At 33.5% G+C, this 20,460-nt stretch overlaps 1 protein-coding gene across 1 annotated transcript; it reads left to right on the top strand.

Moving 5' to 3' along the window:
- The first annotated feature begins 10,264 nt into the window (after window positions 1-10,264).
- LOC120767409 (sodium-independent sulfate anion transporter) lies at window positions 10,265-19,766 on the top strand. The gene is made up of 6 exons (XM_040093451.1): window positions 10,265-11,539; window positions 15,679-15,899; window positions 15,969-16,290; window positions 18,633-18,794; window positions 18,878-19,164; window positions 19,253-19,766. Exons 1-6 carry the CDS (start codon window positions 11,041-11,043, stop codon window positions 19,673-19,675), a joined length of 1,914 nt encoding a protein of 637 aa, XP_039949385.1. The 5' UTR covers window positions 10,265-11,040; the 3' UTR covers window positions 19,676-19,766.
- The last annotated feature ends 694 nt before the right edge of the window (window positions 19,767-20,460 follow it).

Raw genomic sequence — 20,460 nt, 5'->3', positions numbered from 1 at the left:
TCGGGTGTAACCGAACATTTTATACCTTTGCAACTTGCAAAATTGAAAGACCTGGAAATTCCTTCAGGTTGCTGGGAAAACTTTATACAAGGAGCTTTCCAAAATAAACAGGCACCCTGGTGGCGCCATCTATATGTTGGCTGGTGGGCTAGAATCTGCTCTCCTTATCGATTGTCCAGTGAAAATTTCATGACATTTCATTGATTGGAAGTGAAGTAATTGCGCTTTAAGTGTCAGTATGTTTGTGTTATCGGTGCGAAAATGAGCTTCGAACTAAGAGCCAACATTACATTTTGTTTTAAAATTGGTAAAACTTTTACCGAAACGTTTCAATTGATGAAACAAGTTTATGGCGATGATTGCCTTTCCCATAGCAGAGTGCACGAGTGGTTTTAACGTTTTCAGTGGTCGTAAGGACATAAATGACGATCAACATGTGGGCCAATCAAAATCCGTGATCACCGGAAATTCCATCGAAACTATGCGTGAATTCATTAAAAATGAGCCGAAATAATCATTGAAATTCATGGAAATGGAATTGAGCAGCTCCAAAACATCGATTTATCGCATTTTGAACGAACATTTGGGCTTACGAAAGGTGTGTGCACGGTTTGTTCCGCACAAATTGACTGACGACCAAAAATTGCTCAGAATCCAACATTCGAAGGACAATTATTTGACCAAAAATCACATTTTCACCATTAACCACTCCCCATATTCACCTGATATGACACCGTGCGGCTTCTTATTTTTCGGAAAAATCCATTTGCCAATGAAGGGAAAGCGTTATGCAGACGTAGAGGTCATTCAAAAGGCTTGCACCGGCATACTGGCGACCATACCGGCCAACGAGTTAAAACTTTCCTTCGACAAGCTTTTGGACCGTGCAAAAAACTGTATTAAAGCAGAAGGAGACTATTTTGAATAAAATAATTTGATTTTGCCGAAAAAAACCATTCGTTCTGTTTTTTTTTTATAAGTTCTGTTTACTTTGGAATTCATCTTTTAGGGCATAAAATTGATTGTGAGTAAACTTCGAACTCAAACTGTGCAAAAACAATAACGGTTACTATAATCGTTGTTTAGAAGAGATACCCCGTCGTCGGCAGTGATTAAATTATGTACTCTTTCATCGGCGGTCACCAAAAATATTAAGATAAGTTTTCTATTTATAAATAATTCATTTTAATATCAGCAATCTCAAAATATCACAATCTCAATTAGGTTGCAAAAATATTTCTATTTACGTCTCATGCTCCAGAAAACAAAGCACGACGGTCTTTCGTATTTTGACCGTGCTGCGTATGTCTATGAACAGAAGCATGTTCCAAGATAAAGCTTGATATAAATATTGAAATAACGATAGGAGAATGCTTGCCAATTTCAAAATAACAATTACTTAATTGAATTTACTCGCAGCACCTCTCAAACCAATACCTAAGACACTGATATACCAATATTTGTTTAAAACACGTGTGTTTCATTTAAATATATTAGTGGAACGATAAGAAGTATGTAGTATTGGCATACATATGTACTTATATACATACATACAAGAAGACAGTTAAAAATAAAATTTTTCATTTTATATCTTTCTTACGAATCACAAAATAATATGCTTATTGTCTATACGCTAATATAATATATAGCACCGTAAATAGGCCAAGCTTTTCGTTAAGTTTTGAATTTTGAAGGCAACCTTTTCTTCTTAAAACTATTCTAGACACCGGAGGTATTACAACCGTGATTCCAAAAATTAAATAATTTCTATAATATCAGGTATTCGGATTTGAACTTAGAACTTAGAACTCTTCAATCATTTAAGATGCGCTCAAGGCACTCGGTTACTTCGCGCGACACGTAAATGTACGTACTTCACATATACATATACTAGGTACTTTCGTTCAATCCGATCACCATCCATTCAGTGAACACAAAGCAAACATACGGCAACACGCAGCAGCAATTTTTTGAGCACTCAGAGGTCTGATTAGATTTTGATCGCATGGCTTTTGCCTTTCATTTCTCCAACAAATAAATCTTGCCTCGCTTCGCTGCGACCTTTATACCATACAACTACGTGAGGGGGAAATTATTTTATCTAAATCTTCTATTAATTAATTTAATTAAATCTTCGTCAAGTGCTATTTTTATTTCATTATATTAAAGCATTTTAAAATAATTTACGTTCTTTGGACTCGTGGATACATAATACGTACATGCATATGGATGTATTTGTATACTTAGATAATGGTTGGCGAACTCCAAATTCGATATATCTTATTTAAAATCGAATTATTTTTATACAATTGCTTCAAATGACGCCATTTCCAATGTCGATTTGTTTAGTCAATTTTTGTGAAAAAGGATTCGAGAAAAAAGTAAGGAAGAGCTGAAATCAGGTGTAACCGAAGATTTTATACTATTGGTACTTATAACAACCAAAGCCACGTGAAACAGAGTATCGCAATCCAGGCAATTATATACGGATATATACATATCTGTATATATAAAATATACGTGTCATGATGATTGTCCGCGATGGACTCCTAAACTACAGAACTGAGTTTAGCAAAATTTAGCACACTGTGTCCAGTTTGAGACAACTTAGATTATAGGATAGTCAAAACAATTCATAATTAAGAAATACAGTGAAGCTATATTAAATGGACGCTCTATTTAGTGGACATCTCCACTAACATATTGACCGGTCCCACAATTTGTTGATATTTATTAAGCGGACAACTCTAATAACTGGTCGAAAAGGCTGGTTGATCAGTGTATGTTTATGGTCGCTATCTCTAGCAGCTAGAGTTTTTGTGATTAGACTGGTGTGGGTGCCGGGCCATAGCGGAATTGCAGGCAATTGCAAAGCTGATGAGTTAGCAAGGAAAGGCATCCTAGAATCATTATCGGTAGAATGGGAACGGATCGGTGCTCCTGTTTCTTCTTGTGGTCTACTACTAGATAGCTGGGCCACGCGGATGCTCGTCCAACGCTATGCGGTATGAAGTCACTCGGAAGTTCGAAAATCTTTATAAGTAAATAGTAGAATTTAGACCCCATATACCTAATATAAAGAAGAATTGACATGATTCAAGCCATTTTTGACACGCAGACATTGTTCATGTCATGCCGAATTTGCTTGAAATCGGTTCAGGAGGGCGTAAAATTTAATATTTCTGTCATAACTTGGTATTGATTTATCGCACTTTTAGTAGTTTTTAACAATACCGTTATATGGGAATTCCTTTTTGCAGTCTAGATAGGGGAGGTAATTTGGTTGTTTCAGTTGGATTTCTTTGAGGAATATGTACATATCTCAAAATTTTTAGCTCGATGGTACCCCTCACTAATGCAATCCCATGTGTTAAATTATAGTTTTATGGGTTTTATAAAGCTCACTAACTTTGAAATGAATTTGTTTATAGCCGAATGTGTTTTGCTTTTAATTTTTAATATTTTCGATAAATAACATGTCATTAACTTATTTCTGCCTACATATATAACCCCAAATTTATTTCGGTTAGTTTTAGGAAATACACACAATCGTTAGGTGAACAAAACTGTGTATTATACCCTGTATCAACATGTTGCAAGAGTATAAAAATCTTGAATACAAAGCAGAGGTGAAGCACATATTTCAAAAAATGACATTGACAATTTTATCACGACAGGTATTTTCTTTACGATCAGTTACAATTCGGGAGCAATTGACAATTGACATGTGACAAAGTAGCTTTTGCCAAATTTTAAATTTTTATTGAAAGACTTATCGCCACTTCGGCAAAGTCAAAAAAGGTGGTGGCGTGATAACTTAAACAACATTTTTCACATTATAAACACGTGGATCGATATCGATTATTATTCGTTGTCATCTCCTGCAGCGAAAGTAACACGGTCAACACTTTTCATATATATGTATGTATAACATACATATTCCTGAACTAACCGTTCCCTTTATACCAAATTTATTGGTCAATATATTTTATATGTATCTTAATAAAAAAATCTTTATTGAAAAAAGAATGGATGAAATCATTTACTTATAAGTTTCAAGTTTTGCTGACACCTGAAGGTGTTTGACATGCTTTGAGACTTGCAAGTTGCAAGAGTATAACATGTTCGGTTACTCCAGAACTTAGTCCTTCCTTAGTTGTCTTCGATTAAAAGTAGTAAAACTCTTACGAAGCTATTATCGCGATACTTTGCTCAGAACGGAAGTTGTTAGCAGTTGTGTCGCCCACGCTTTACCCCAAATTTGTCTTGTCATAGTTGGGTATACTAGGAATCGAAAAAAAAAGAAAAAAATTGCCAGCTAATCAAACTTTTGTGACGATTGTGATTTCTGAAGTATCAGCACATCCGGAAACTTAACTGATCAGCATTCAGAATTTTAGGGGCACTTAGGAATTTAGAAGAGATTTAAATTTTTTTAGTTTTTGCATCAGATTTAAAAAACATTTTTGATAAGCACAAATGGTAAATGTAGATTTACTTGAGCTCTAAAATTCGTTGAAAGATCTTAATTTGTCAAATTAAAAAGTATTACATACAAGGTGCGTTCCAAAGTAAACAGGACTTAAAAAAACAAAACAAATGGTTTTTTCAGCAAAATCAAATTATTTTATTCAAAATAATCTCCTTCTGCTTTAATGCACGGTCCAAAAGCATGTCGAACGAGTGTTTTAGCTCGTTGGCCGATATGGTCGCCAGTATGCCGGTGCAAGCACGAAAGCAAGGAAGTCGCACGGTGCCATATCAGGTGAATACGGGGAGTGGTTAATGGTTAAAATGTGATTTTTGGTCAAATAATCGTCTCTCGAATGTGTGATTCTGAGCAATTTTTGGTCATCAGTCAATTTGTGCGGAACAAACCGTGCACACACCTTTCGTAAGCCCAAATGTTCTGTCAAAATGCGATAAATCGATGTTTTGGAGATGTTCAATTCCATTTCCATGAATTTAAATGATGATTTCGGCTGATTTTTAATGAATTCACGCATAGTTTCGATGGAATTTCCGGTGATCACCGATTTTGATTGGCCCACATGTTGATCGTCATTCATGTCCTCACGACCACTTTGATAATGTTGAAACCACTCGTGCACTCTGCCACGGGATAGGCAATCATCGCCATAAACTTGTTTCATCAATTGAAACGTTTCGGTAAAAGTTTTACCAATTTTAAAACAAAATTTAATGTTGACTCTTTGTTCGAAGCTCATTTTCGCACCGATAACACAAACATACTGACACTTAAACCGCAATATCTTCATTTCCAATTCACTTCCAGTGAAATGTCATGAAATCTTCACTGGATAATCGATAAAGAGAGTAGATTCTAATGCACTAGTCGACATATAGATGGCGCCACCAGGGGGCGCTAGATTCCTGTTTTCTTTGGAAAGCACTTTGTACAAGAATTTTGTTCGGCCAGTTTATAAGACTGCTTTATGCTAAGAAGGTCCGATTAGATGGTTTCGACAAAAAGGAAATTTCTTGCGAAAAAAATACGGGTGGGAACTTTCAGATCGATATCTCAAAAGCTGAGGAGCTAGACAGACGGACAGGTAGACGGACAAGCCTAAATCGTCGCTGCTCGTCACGTTGATTAATATGGTATTTTATAGGGTCTCCAGAAATTGACAGACTCTTCTTAATTACTACGCCAAATATGTTCTATCAAAAACATAAGCCTCCGAGTGGTACAAAGCCTTCAAAGACGGTCGAAAGATCGTTGAAGACATGCCCCTATGACCGACCTGCGACCTCTTCAACTGATGAAATTTTATTAAGAAGTGGAAGATATGCTGCTTGAAAATAGTCAAGCGAGTATTAGAGAGATGGCAAGTGGATATTTTGAGATAAAACACGTTCTTGCCCGACACGTTCCGATAGAGCTGAATTTTTTTCAAAAAGAGTGCCGTAAACATGTCTCTTTCAAAGCTCAAAAATCAAGATGATGCTCATAGATTTTGTCGATATTCATGGTGTGGTGCATCAAAAATCTTTTCGAGCGCAATAGACGGTCAATAAGAGGTGCTATTTGGCTGTATTGCTGCTCCGTGGAACCGTTTTCAGTCGATCGAAGAGTAAAACAAAATTCACTGAAGGAGCTGAAGGCCACACAAAAAGTGCTTATGAAAAGTGTTTCGATAGGGACTGGACATCTGGTGGGCATTACTTTGAAAGCGACAAAGTAAATAATAATGAATTAATTATTAAATATTTTACGTTTTATTTATAGTTTCTTGGTACTTTTATGACACATTGTAAGTAGTCAATCAACCAATCAATCCGTGGGTTGAAATGATTCGGCCTTGCCATGACGTCTCCAAACCAAAGTTTAAAATGAAAAAAAAAAAATTAGATCACAACACACCGATTTTGATTATAGACTTTTAATGTTTAGAAAATCCATCGGTTAATTTTTATTGCCTCTCGAGGAGTTATGCCTGTTGGAAACCATTTTTTTTCAATCCAAAAGATTGGCTCAATCGGCATATTTATACTCTCGCAACAAACTTGCTAAGGAGAGTATTATAGTTTTGTTCATATAACGGTTGTTTGTAAGTCCTAAAACTAAAAGAGTTAGATGTAGGGTTCTATGTACCGAAGTGGTCAGGGTGACGAGTAGAGTTGAAATTGTAGTAATATCTGTATTAATGTATCTTTAATGTATCTAATACTATGAATTAAGGATGTGGATGTGCGAGTATCTGACAATAAAAATTAATGTGAAGTGAAATAAATATGTTACTATTAGCATGAGATAATCGTTAATCGATTAGGTCTAGTAAATTATAATGATTTCTAACGGCGAATTTAATTATCATATCAATTTACGAACAGGCACCACCTTGTGGAACGAGTTCGAATATCTTGACAACTGCAAATAAAATACTACTTCCATTTCGTGCCAAAAAAACCCTTAACACACATTTTGAGTGCTATCTATTTATTCTAGCAATTAATAATAAAAAACGTGATGTCAAAAACGTACGATCTGCTCAACAGATATGTCAGTCAGGATGTCTGTTTGGGTCAAAACTTTTGTTAACACATGTTTTGTTGTATCTTAATTGCATACCATCAATCAATATATATGCCAATACCAGATGATTTATGATAACCCACAACAAACGAACTTTAATTTTTATACAAATAACTCCGAATTATAACTAGAAAGCGAAAAATAAATATTTGCATACTTTAGCAAATATTTGCAAGTAATTAATTAATTGTCGCAAAGCTCAAGTAATACAAATACGCCCTGTAATATAGTTATACACGTAATATAATAGATAAGATATAAATAATCAGTAATAGTAGGTATATAAAAGGTAATGGTTGAAGGGCTGTCAGTAAATTTTATTTTAAACAAATAAAACAAGTGTATAGATAGCCAAATGGTTAAATGATTAAGACAACTTCAAGTGGAAAAAGTATAATGGGTAGCTATGGAGCATTCTTGTAAATACCGGATATCATATATGCGTCGCATTTTGTTATCTATTATGGCATACTCTTACACAGTTCTTATCTAAATGAGCGACTTATATGGAAAGTGTGCGATATTACAATTTACAGTCGACTCGTGATTCATTACAAATATATTAAGAATCACAAAAGGTTACCTGGGATTTGGATACTAATACCCGAAACTTCTACTCGCCACACGAAACCGTTATTTTAACATCAGAAGCGTATATAATTTTTTAGTGCGTTTGAAAAGTTTTTCCTCCGACTCAATGGATGAATTTTTTCAGTGATTACCCCTGATCGTATCTAATAACATTGACAGACGGCAGCCGGATTAATACAGTTAATTCAAAAGTTAGTGAAGATAACCATAACTACACTACTGCTTAAGGTTCTGAGAGAAAAATTTTTTACTTTTTGGAGTGTTTGAGTGTTTTTTTTTTAATCTCTTTCAGAAAGTTGTCTCCAGTTCTATAAAAATAAGGTTTCGAAAACTTTCCTTTAATGGATCATGATTACACACACCGTTTGCACATTTACAAACTTCCGTTCAAAAGATTTATCAGTATTATTTATTATCATTAAATACAGTTGAAACAAAAACTTGACTTGATGACCAGTTTTGGGACACTGTTCCGGGCAAATCAACCATCAAGGATAGTATTGGCTAAGTTCAAACGTGGTGAAGAGAGAATCCAACACGGTGACCGTAGTGGAAGTCCATAAGAGGTTGTTACCGACGAAAACATCAGCCCACAAAACAAATTTGGATGACCGTAAAGTGCAGTTTGGGTATGAATATTTGGGTATGAGAAAGTTTTGTGCCGCGGGAGCTCACTTTTGACCAAAAACAAGGACGAGTTGTTGATTTGGAGCAGCGTTGGGAGATGAATTGGGCTTCAAATTGCTTTCGCATATAGCGTATTCTCTAGATTTGACCTCCAGCGATTATTTCAGCTACTCAGATCTCAAAACAATGCTTACTGGAAAAAAATTTCCTCTAATGAAGAGTTAATTGCCGAAACTGAGGAGTACTTTGAAGCAAAGGAGAAATCGTACTACAAAAATGGTATCGGAAAGTTAGAGGGTCATTATGATCAGTGTGTCACCTTTGAAGAGAACTATGTTGAATAAAAATAAATCGAATTTTGCCAAAAAAATTGTTTTAATATGGTAAGTCGGGAACTTTTCAAGTGACCATTTATTCTATGAAGTGGCTCTTGAAGTGATCGAAAGGAAACGATAAAAAGCTATAAGTATCAACAAACAAACAAACAAATTTTATGACCACTTCAACACAGATGAAGATTCAGTGTGAAATCAACTAACGGGAGCAAAGAGACTAGAGAGCGACTGGACAGAGCACCGGTTTCATTTGATAGAATTAGCGGGAACTTGAGAATCGCATACTGACTGCAAGACTTTAGACAAACCGGCTGGCTCAAATACAAACGAATTCATCTTGGTATGAGTTTTCGATAATTCTGCCTTTCAAAGGCATTGTTACCAACTTAAGACAAACTTTGATAAATCTACTTAGGCGGTTACACGGCCAATGTGAGCTAATTTCATTCAAACAGAAAAAAATAGACATTCGCTTAAGGCTAAATATTATTTTAACCCCCAAAAATTCCACCAAACTTCATCAAAATACAAAAAAAAAATTTCAAATATTTCCACCTTGACTTATGAAAGTTGGAAAATTTTTCAAAAAGCTGTTTATTTGACTTTTTCTTTTCTAAGTTTGAAGTTTTCACCAAAGACATTGACCTGCTATGAAGGTTCCCTGGTACATAGCATGAACGAGGTACTAACGGAAACAAAGGAACTTGAAGACTTGAGCTGTGCCTTGCAGAGACTGACTGGAAAGGGAACTGGCTTCACTGGTTTGAGAATCGAAGTACTGACTGAGAGACTCGGGAAAAAACGGCTTCCTAAAGCAGAAAGAAGCACTAGAAAGGGACGGACTTATCTTTATGAAGGTCTTCTGGGACCTAGGACGTACAAGGTACTAACTTTCTAAAAAACTTTAGCTGCGTTGCAGAGAATGAATAGAGAGGGAACTGGATTCATTTGATAGTAGATAGTTGATAGCGCGAACATGGGAATTGAAGCACTTACGGAAAGACTCTGGAAACAAAAAACGTCGTGTTCAAGCGGAAAGAAACACAAAGGAGGAACGGACTTATCTTTTCAATAGTTCCAACATGTTAAGTCATGCTAACAAGTTAAGGCACACTCTGAGAAAACCACTTAAGGTTTACTGCGCCAACAAATTAAAAGAAAAGATGTTCTTACCAATGTCAGCTCATTTCTTCAAATCAGCAAATGCATTCAAAGACCCTAAAATATATTTTAACCCTAAAACGTTCACCTGACTGAGTACACTTCTTCAAAACAAGAAAACAATTCAGAAATCTTGCTTTCCTTTATTTATTTAGGTAATTTGGAAAAATTCTTTTAAAAACGCTGTTTATCTGTCTTTTTCCTTTCCTGTCTTTAAAGTTTCCAGCAAAAACATTGATCTTCAACGACAGGCACCAGAGGAAGTCGAACCAGGTACTTTGCAAAAATACAATCTTATTCTACACATCAACAGATAAGTAATGATGAATGAATTTATTTACTTATTTATTTATTTTAACGCCTATCTAGTGACAAGCGGTTCGTTAAGTAAGTATGTACTATATTACTTATCGACCGTTATGTTAGCTTACTGCTACAAATGTACATATACTCAAACGGCTGGTATAAAATTTGTGAACTTGCAGCGTTTCGGGTTATTGTTTACACGACACCCGCCGCATAGCCACCGTCGTTAACGCGCTACGCTCGATTCGTTGCATTCACGAAATACAATTCACACTTTCGGGCGAGCTAAAACAGACAAAACATACCGGCGGGACTGTGGGGCGTATAAAAGGCAAAAATATACATATTTACATACATAGCGGCTGTCTTAAGATCCCATTAAGAGGCGATTATATTTAGAGCAAATACGACAATTCTCCAAATGCGACAATAAAGGCATGCTTACACACCGACATACTAGTATGTAGCATGTAACAAGACGACGCACCGAGTGATCATACATAATACTTATAAGAGCAGTCCAAGCGCTTACTCGATGACACGATCATCCGAACGACAAGCAGTCAAATTGAGCGGGAGCAGGTCAGACGGCGCATAACGTAACGTGCATTTAACCGCAAAGTTCAAAAGCAAAACAACGCGTGATCGGAACGAAACAGTGCGAATCACCAAACGCGATCATTGTGAACAAAATATACGAGTGCTAAGGAGATTAATTTACAATAAAAGTATATTCGTAAATGTGGGTGTTTAGACGCTAAAAAGCGGTGGAAAAGTTTGAAGTGTATAATAAAAAGAAAATAAATCCCAGACACATAGTGCCATTTGAAGTAAAAGGACTTAATTTTTAAAGAAAGAATTAACAGTAAATAAAAAGAGAGATAATTAAATTATTTTTGAAAAAATATTTTCGAAAAGTTAAAAAAAAAAAAAATATAAATAAGCTAAAAATAAAATAAAAATATGACGAGCTACGACAGCGCCGACAAATCGGCAAAATCACAAATGCTGCCGCAGGATGCCACACAAATCATAATGGAATCGGCAAAACCTTTCACCAGCGATGCACTGCGTCGCAGTTCGACGCCACACACGGTGGGCGGTAAAGTGAAGAAGGCGCTACGCAGTCGGCTCGAAATACTCAATTGGATTGGCGATTATAATACGGAATGGGCTATGAGCGATTTGATAGCCGGCATTACCCTTGGTCTCACCATAATTCCCGAGAGTATTGCCTGCGCGCTGCTAGCCGGTCTACCGGCACGTTATGGTCTGTGTTCGGCCTTTTTGGGCTCCTTCGTCTATCTGATATTTGGTTCGATAAATAAAGTGATCATTGGTCCTACCAGTCTGGTAGCTCTGGTCAGTTTACAATTCACTGTCGGCAAGCCAATTGAGTTTGCCATATTGCTCACCTTTCTCACCGGTGTTGTGGAGCTGATAATGGGTTCGTTGCGCGTGGGTAAGTGTCTGAATTAGATTATAGATATTAATTGTAAGACTTTGTCGAGTGGCGGTGATTTGCGCTTGATAGCGTTAGTGTAGTTATGTTGCTTTAAATAATGAGACTGAAAGCGACAAGCGTCTGAGTGGGGTGTTTAATGGCAACTACATACATACATATAGCAATTTGTATACACTGTGACAAATATATGTATATAATTCCGTATTAATTTTTTTATAGTTCCACTTAATCAAGTTATAAATAAATATATATATACATATATAAAATATAAAATAATTTAATTTTTGGTAATTAAAATGTAATTACTTGTAATCATTACTTTTACGAGTATTTAATTTACTTCAAAGCTGCTTTATAATCTAATTAATAAATACATTAAAATTTATCTTAGGTAATTACGAATGTAATCATAACTTTTACACAAGTATATTTAATGAACTTAAAAGCTCCTTAATAGTTTAGTTTTCAGAGAATACTAAATTTAAACGTAGGTAATCAAAATGTAATTACAATTGTTATCATTACTTTTACGAATATTTAATTAACTTCAAAGCTGCTTATAAGTCTAGTTTTTAAAATACACTAAATTCGATCGTAGGCAATGAAAAGTAAATTACATGTAATCATTACTTTTACACGAAATTAATATTTAATTAACTTAAAATTTGCTTTATAGTTTAGTTTTCAGAGTACACTAAATTTGATCGTAGGTAATCAAATTGAAATTACATGTAATCATTACTTTACACGAAACGAATATTTAATTAACTTCAATGCTGCTTTATAATCTAGTTTATGTATGCATTAAATTTGATACCAAAATGTTACCATTAAGCAGCTAGTATTGTAGTTTTGTTTTTGAAATTCACTAAATTCGATCATACATACATACATATGTACATAGGTACTCAAAATGTAATAAAAAAGGTAATCTTTACTTTTATAAATATTTAAACAATTTTGAAGTTGCTTATAATCTAGTTTCTGAGATACATTATATTCGATCTTAAGTAATTCAAATGTAATTACATGTAATCATTATTTCTATACGAAAAGAATCTTTAATTAACTTCAAAGCTGCTTAATAGTATAGTTTTTGGAGTAAACTAAATTTGGTCGTAGGTAATGAAAATGTAATCACAAATATAATCATTACTTTTACGAATATACTTCAACTTTAAATTTCAATTAGCTTCAAAGTTGCTTAATAGTTAAGTTTTTGTAATATACTAAATTCGAGCATATGTAATCAAGGTGTAATCACAAAGTAATCATTACATTAAGACTAAAATAATTTTAATTGCTTTTTTATATACTTGAGCACAAATTCAATTATTGTAACATAGACCACTTACTTGCTTCCAACAAATCAAGGGGTAATCATTACGGTTTAAAAAGTAATTAATTAATTAAAGAATTTAAAAATGTAAGTGAGTCCAAAAAAATATTAATTTACTTCTCCCGAAGTGGTTGATATTTCTATATTTAACTAAGAAAAGCAGTGTTTTTTAAAATAATATTTGCAATAACAGCAAGATAGGTGCAAAGATGAGGTGAATACGTATTGTGTAGTAACAAAAACGTATTTGTATAATAAATAAACATCAATTCTTTTTGCACCTGTTTCAATAATAAACATATGCGATTGTTTACGTCGCTAATTTTGAATCATAGGTCTGGATCTAGATTTAACAGTTAAGTCTCAAATCCCGTTCATGACCGTCAAAGCCAATGATCTATTAAACATAAATAATAGAGTTTGACAAACGACAAGCCCGGCTCTACGCATATTCATAACCAAACACAAACAAAAATGAAAAAACGCAAACAAAAAAAAAAAAAATCATATTATAATAAAGCACATATTTACGTTCTTGTTTGTAAACATTTTTCGCGAATTTAAACTTTTTGCCAGCATAGGTAATATACCAGAATTTCCAGATGAATATGTAAATAAACGTGTGCGTATATGTAATTGAACAGCCTGAGGGTGGGCGACAGTGAGCGACTACTTGAAAACCGGCTGTACAAACGGGCGCACTCTCGCTCAATCGGTGGGCGCACACAACGAGGGCAGTTGAAGGTCGGTATGACGCGCGTCGTACAATTGCCAGAATTGCAGCGCTGTCGGCGACAACGGCAACGTTCCCGGTGTTAGACATAGACTTTACAACGGCTCGTAGTAGTACTCAAATTTGATTTGAAGACGCCTGCTAACATTTACGAATTAGATTTAAGTGACTTGAGTTTGTCGCAGCGGCGCAAGAGCTTCACAGAAACATCTGTGCACATTCTATTGCATTTCTAATGTGGATAGGAAGTATTTTGTGGAAAGAACCGAGGTTGAGTATACTAGATATGTAATAGTAAAATTAAAACAACCGTTAATATTGTGCATCATTGTAAGCCCTCAGCGCGGTCTCACTGGGTTGTTTGAAACTTTTTTTCAAAGAAGGCCTTTTTGAAATTGTTTTTTGATTTTAAATTAATTGGAAGAATATTATATACTTATATTTAAAAATGACGCCGCCAAAGGTAGCTCAACCGGACCGGCTTTTTAATTACCGGTCAGCGCTTGCTCGTCTAGCGTTCATTGCCATTGACTACTGTTTTTGAAACATGTACCGGTTTTCGACAATATTGTATAAATGCAATTAATATATTTGTAAATATATGTATATACATTATATATATACATATGGATATTGTTTAACAGGTTAACAGCCTGAAATTCACGTGCTTACTGACAAAATATTATAAGCCATCAAATGAATGCTCGAAAGCAATTTACTTAGTTAATTCGTTTAGGAAAATTTTTGGAATATGTGGTGGTGATGCGAAAGTAATCAATATGATTGTAAAGTATTTTGATAACTGTTATATTGATAAATAATAGTTGGTCAAGCAATCTGAAAGAATATTAAAACAAAAAGTAGGTAATTACATTTTCTGAATAATGATTATATTTTGATTACTGTGTGAAATAATAATTATGATTACCTTTTCAAATACCTGTTAATTTTTTTATTTATTTTTAAATAAAAATTACTTTTTAATTACTGTAAGTAAAAAGTAATGATTACTCGTAATTATGTAAAAATTTTTAAAAAATGATTACTTTTTGATTACTGCGCTTATGTACTCGTATATGACACACATTTCAAATTTGGAAGAATTTTGTATAAATAATAATAATTACTTTTTAAATACCTGGTAATTAATAACATTTTTAAAATAAGGATTACTTTTTAATTACTATGCTCACAAGGAATAGGTTTAAGTTTTGAAGAATATCAAGAAAGTAATGATTACAAATAACTAGATGACTTTTTTTAAATAATGATTATTTTTTGATTACTGTGTTAACATGACGCAAATTTAAAATTTGGAAGAATATTGAAAAAAAAATAAAAATCATGATTACTTTTAAAACACCTGATAATTAATTACATTTTTAAAATAATGATTACTTTTTAATTACCGTGTTCACATGGCACATGTCTAAAATTTTTAAGAATATCAAAAAAAAAGTAATGACTACTCGTAATTAGGTAAAATTTTTAAATAATGATTACTTTTTTATTACTGCGCTTATATGACACACATTTGAAATTTGGAAGAATAAGGTATAAATAATAATAATTACTTTTTAAATACCTGGTAATTAATAACATTTTTTAAATAAGGATTACTTTTTAATTACTATGCTCACAAGGAATAGGTTTGAATTTTGAAGAATATCATGAAAGTAGTGATTACAAATAATTAGATATTTTTTTTTAAATAATGATTATTTTTTGATTACTGTGTTAACATGACGCAAATTTAAAATTTGGAAGAATATTGAAAAAAAAATAAAAATAATGATTATTTTTAATTACCGTGCTCACATGGCACACGTTTAAGTTTTCAGAATATCAAAACAAGTTATGATTACTCAATAAAAAAAATATAAAGCAATTTTTATTTGTATTTGTTACAAGAAGTACCCAAAATTACTACTTAATAAAACAGAAGAAAATATACTGCTTAAGCAACCTAGTGAGAATCTCTAACCATAGTTTCTGTATTTAAACTTTTCTAAATCGTTATTTTTATATTTTACTAATCATAAATAAATTTCGCTTCCTTAACAGGCGTTATCTTCGAATTCCTCTCAGTACCAATCATTAAGGCTTTCTCCTCAGCCACAGCTATACTCGTAATCGAATCACAGATTAAGGTTATGCTGGGCGTCAAATACCTCGTGTCGGGTTTCATTGGTTCTGTAGCTACGCTGTTGCCTAGGCTTCCAGATACCAATGTTGGCGATCTTGTAATGGGCCTCTTTGCTGTTTGTTTTCTGCTCGGCGTTGCGGTAAGTAAAAGTCGATCGGAGCCAAATTTCTTATACTTTGGCTATATCTAATTAATTACTTTAATTTAGCAAATGGAAAAATTGGCGAATAATCCAAAAATGAATCCCAAATTGAGCACCGTGTTGCGTTACTTATCATTCTCACGCAATACACTTGTGGTTATAATCACCGGCGCCGTATCATACATCTGGCTTAGCGAGGAAAGCACCGTACCATATGCGCTGAGCGCCAACGCGCTCGCTGGACTACCCAACTTTACCATACCGGAATTCTCGGTGGTAACGCCGGAGAAAACATATACATTTGTCGATATGTTAGCCGAATTGAATGTGGGCATTATTGTTATACCCATCGTGGGCATACTAACGAACATCTCAATTGGCAAACTGAGTAAGTATCAGATAAATATATATTATATGTTCTCCCTCATCAAAAAAAAATTGATCTTAAGGAACCCATAGATAAAGACTAATAAATTTCTAATCACTTAACAAATCCACGTTCGTAACAGCCCTCCGAATCTCCCACTCTCCCTCTCTCTTTCTATGAGTGCAGCCAAAGTAATTAATTAAAATGTGTTCTGAAAGGTTCCGACAATGTCTTGCTCACTTGAATGTGTCCTCACGTTCACTAAATCAAGGCTAGACTATCAGTGGTAATCATTATAAGTACTTGCATTAGTGAAGTAGTATAATTTCTCTTATCTCTTTAACTTTAAAAGAGTATTTATGAGCTTAACGCGATATCCTCGTATACAATTTGATATTCAATAATTCATAACGCTTCAAATTTTTTACGTCCTGGTAGCTTTGACGAATTTTTTCAGACTACATTATTAACAAATTATCAACATAATTACTGAAAGTTGAAATCCAAATACAATGCGAATGAATAAAAAATGTAATTTCAATTTCAAAACAATAAATTATGTAAATTTTTAATTCAGCAGCGTAACTTTCAATACATTAATGAAACAAAAACACTAAAAATTTGCATTATTAAAACAAATTGGAAAACTGGTACTTGAAAAGTAATTACTGAAAAAGAATATTAATTTGGCAAATATTTTGACATGATTGTCTGTCAAAATGCAGTGAAAACAAAATTGTTTACCGCTAAATTATTAAAAATATTTTTCATGCACAAAAATATTATCGTTTGCATGTAATTATATGCATAAGTTAATTACTACCAAAACAAACTAAAATATCCAAAAACTCGTACTTGGTCATATTTAAATTTTTATTTTTTTATTCTGATTTTCAATTAGGTATGCAAATCAAACGATTTTTCTTACATGTAATCATAACGCGCCAAGTTAACAATTATCTTACAATCAATTCTTGAGAATTAATGATTTATTGCTTGCAATTACTAGCAACTCATGGAAATTTTAATGCTGTCAAAATTTCACTTCGCAAGCAGTCAATGTCCAAAATCCAAAAAAAAAAAAAAAACAAATTAATTAAACGATTGAATTACTTTCTTATTATTAATAAATAATGATGCTTATTATTTGTTGACATGCTATGCATTATGTGTCAGCTACCGCTTGCCTAACGTAATAATTGAATTCTAATTACTAATTCGATTATTAACTTGTTTGTGAGTTCGACTCATATTATTATTCATATTATTGTTTGCAAAATTTATTTCAGTTTTTTTTTTTTTTTTAAAGTAATCATAAAGTACTTGATTATATGTAATCATTACTTTTAGATTACAATATGTAATTGATGCAAATTGGCTTCTAGCAACCACCATATTGATATTAATGTATAAAAATTATTTTTTTTTAGTTTTTTTTTCAAAAGTAATCAATTACATGTAATCATTACTTTACACATTATTGAAATTAATATATAAACATTATTTTTAATGTTTTTATTCTATGGTTATCATAAAGTAATTATATTTAATTTTTGTTTCCTTGGTAATCATAAAGTACTTTATTATGTATGTATATGCAATCATTACTTTTAGATTACAATACGTAATTGGGGTAGATATTATATTTAAGACCTTTCGAGTGTTCTAAGCGTTAGTAATACTCAAACAATACACGATAAAAGCTATCACTATTTAAATAAACTAAGCTGCACCGCTGTCTGGTTAAATATTTATAGATACTTAGAACAACTACCAAGGGCTTTCCTCTGAATTTATAATACAATAACAAATTTGTTGTCTTTTTAAATAACTGCAGTCGAAAATTCTGATAGCAAACAACCTTTTATAAATATTAATAAATAATGATTACTCCTTGTTTATTCTGCTTACATGACACATGAAATTCGAAATATTAAAAAAAAACATAATAATAATAATGAAGATTACTTTTTAAATAACTGGTAATTTACTACATTTTTAAATAAATATAACTTTTTAATTACTTTGATCGCATGGCAAATTTTTGAAGAATATCATAAAAAGTAATGGTTACTCGTAATTGTTTTTTTTTTTCAAAATAATGATTACTTTTCCATTACGGTGCTCAAATAACTCACTTTTGATATTTAGAAGAAATTTTAATCAAAAATTATAAGATTACTTTTTAAATACCTGGTAATTTACTTTATTTTTGAAATAAGGATTTATTTTTAATTACTGTGCTCATATGGCACACGCTTATAATTTTGAAGAATATAAAAACAAAGAATGATTACTCGTAATTAAATAATGATTACTTTTTAATTACTTTGACATTATTTTCTTTTTACACTACCTTACAGCTCCTAAAGGCATGGTCGATGCTAATAAGGAATTGATTACAGTGGGTTTGTGTAATCTTGCGGGTTCCTGTGTACAATCGATGCCTGTTTCCGGCGCTTTCTCGCGCTATGCCATCAGTAATGGTTGTGGGCTCAAAACGCCAATGGCCAACTTGTATTTAGGTAATTTTCATTCCATTAATTTTCAAAACCATAATATGAAACTGATTACTTAAGCAAAAATCTGTTTTAATAACTCAAATTAGGCGCCATTGTGCTGCTGGCGCTTGGCTTTCTCAGTCCCTACTTCAATTACATACCCGAATCAACGCTCGCCGCCATTTTAATGTGTTCCATTGTCACACTTTTGGACTTGAAGCTGCCCTGTCGCTTGTGGCGTGATGCCAAGCGCGATTTCTGCGTTTGGGTATTATGTTTCACCGTGTGCATACTGTGCGGCGTAGAAGTAGGACTCTTGGTCAGTATTATAGTCACAGTGCTGCATTTGCTATTCATGTGGGCGCATCCGCAGATCTCAGTGAAAATTGAAGAGGTGCGTGGAAACATTTGAATCTCTGTCTTATGTGCTTATTTCCATACAAATATTTGTTACTTTCTTTTTTCTTTCTTCTGTACTTTAGGTAAATGAGCTGCAGTATATACGCATTACGCCCGTCGGCGTCATCTATTTCCCCGCCATCAATCATTTGCGCGCCAAAGTGATGAAAGCCTGCGAACGCGTCCACTTCAGTCTGCCGGTCGTCATGGACTGTCACAAGATTACCGGCATTGACTTCACCGCAGCGCAGGGTATCTCGAAGCTGCCCGACGATCTGTCACAGTCGGAAACGGGCGATGGACCATTGTTGGTCATACACCGACTCGGCGCGGATAAACAGAAACTAATTCAAACTTCCGCCAAGCTGATATTCTGTGACGACGACGAGCGTTTGTGCGAAAGCATCACTCAAGAGTCGCTAAAGAATGGCAATGTGGTGTTAAAAGAACAAGAGAAATCTATAAATGGGGTACTAAGTGAGACCCATTTAGATTTGCATTACTAAAGCGCGAAGACAAACAAGAAGTCCGGGACACACAGAGTATACGCAAGTGGGTCTATGTGATAACTAGTGAAAATTAATAGAAGAAAAGCAATGAAAGTAAATAATAAGAATTGGGACAAATGCAAAACTTGCAAGACCAGCTGCATTTGGATGCAACGCGTCGTGAATGGTTGTATAATATTTATGTCATAGCTAGTTGCTAAGTGTTAGCTAGTGAATATATAATATAATATGTGTGCCATTGTTGTTGTCGTCAACGTTTAGCCAGACCAGAGAGTATTCGAATGTTTGTGTGAACAAAAAAAAATGCACATTCATTCATTTAGTTGTAATTTCAGTTTAACAATAAAAATAACAATAGCAAAATATTAATATAAGCACATAAATGTACATATGTATGTAAATATAGTATATAATACAGTATTTGAAGATGAATAAGCATAAAAAATGTAAATAAATATACATAATTGTTGTAAGAATACAAAAATGCTTCAATTTTATTTGTTTGGTTGTAATTATTTCATTAACGGTGATTGTTGATATGCGAAGTTAAAAGGCAAATATTTGCAACTGTTTATGTCGCATCAAAATGGCTGGAAAATATTGATTTAGTGCGAAAAATTTCTAATATTGATAATATGCAAAAAAGGTAGAGTGAAGTGCGAGGGCAAAAAACATTGAACTCTGGTGCCACTAGAGAACTCCCGGTGGGGATTTCCACTGAGATTCAGTACACCAAGCACAGAAAATTTTCACATGTGAATATTTAAATCCAGAAATACACG

Source organism: Bactrocera tryoni, chromosome 2 (genome assembly GCF_016617805.1).
Source record: "Bactrocera tryoni isolate S06 chromosome 2, CSIRO_BtryS06_freeze2, whole genome shotgun sequence".
Taxonomy (NCBI): Eukaryota; Metazoa; Arthropoda; class Insecta; order Diptera; family Tephritidae; genus Bactrocera; species Bactrocera tryoni.
The sequence above is the reverse complement of the archived record's forward strand: the minus strand, read 5'-3'. Positions and strand labels throughout refer to the sequence as shown.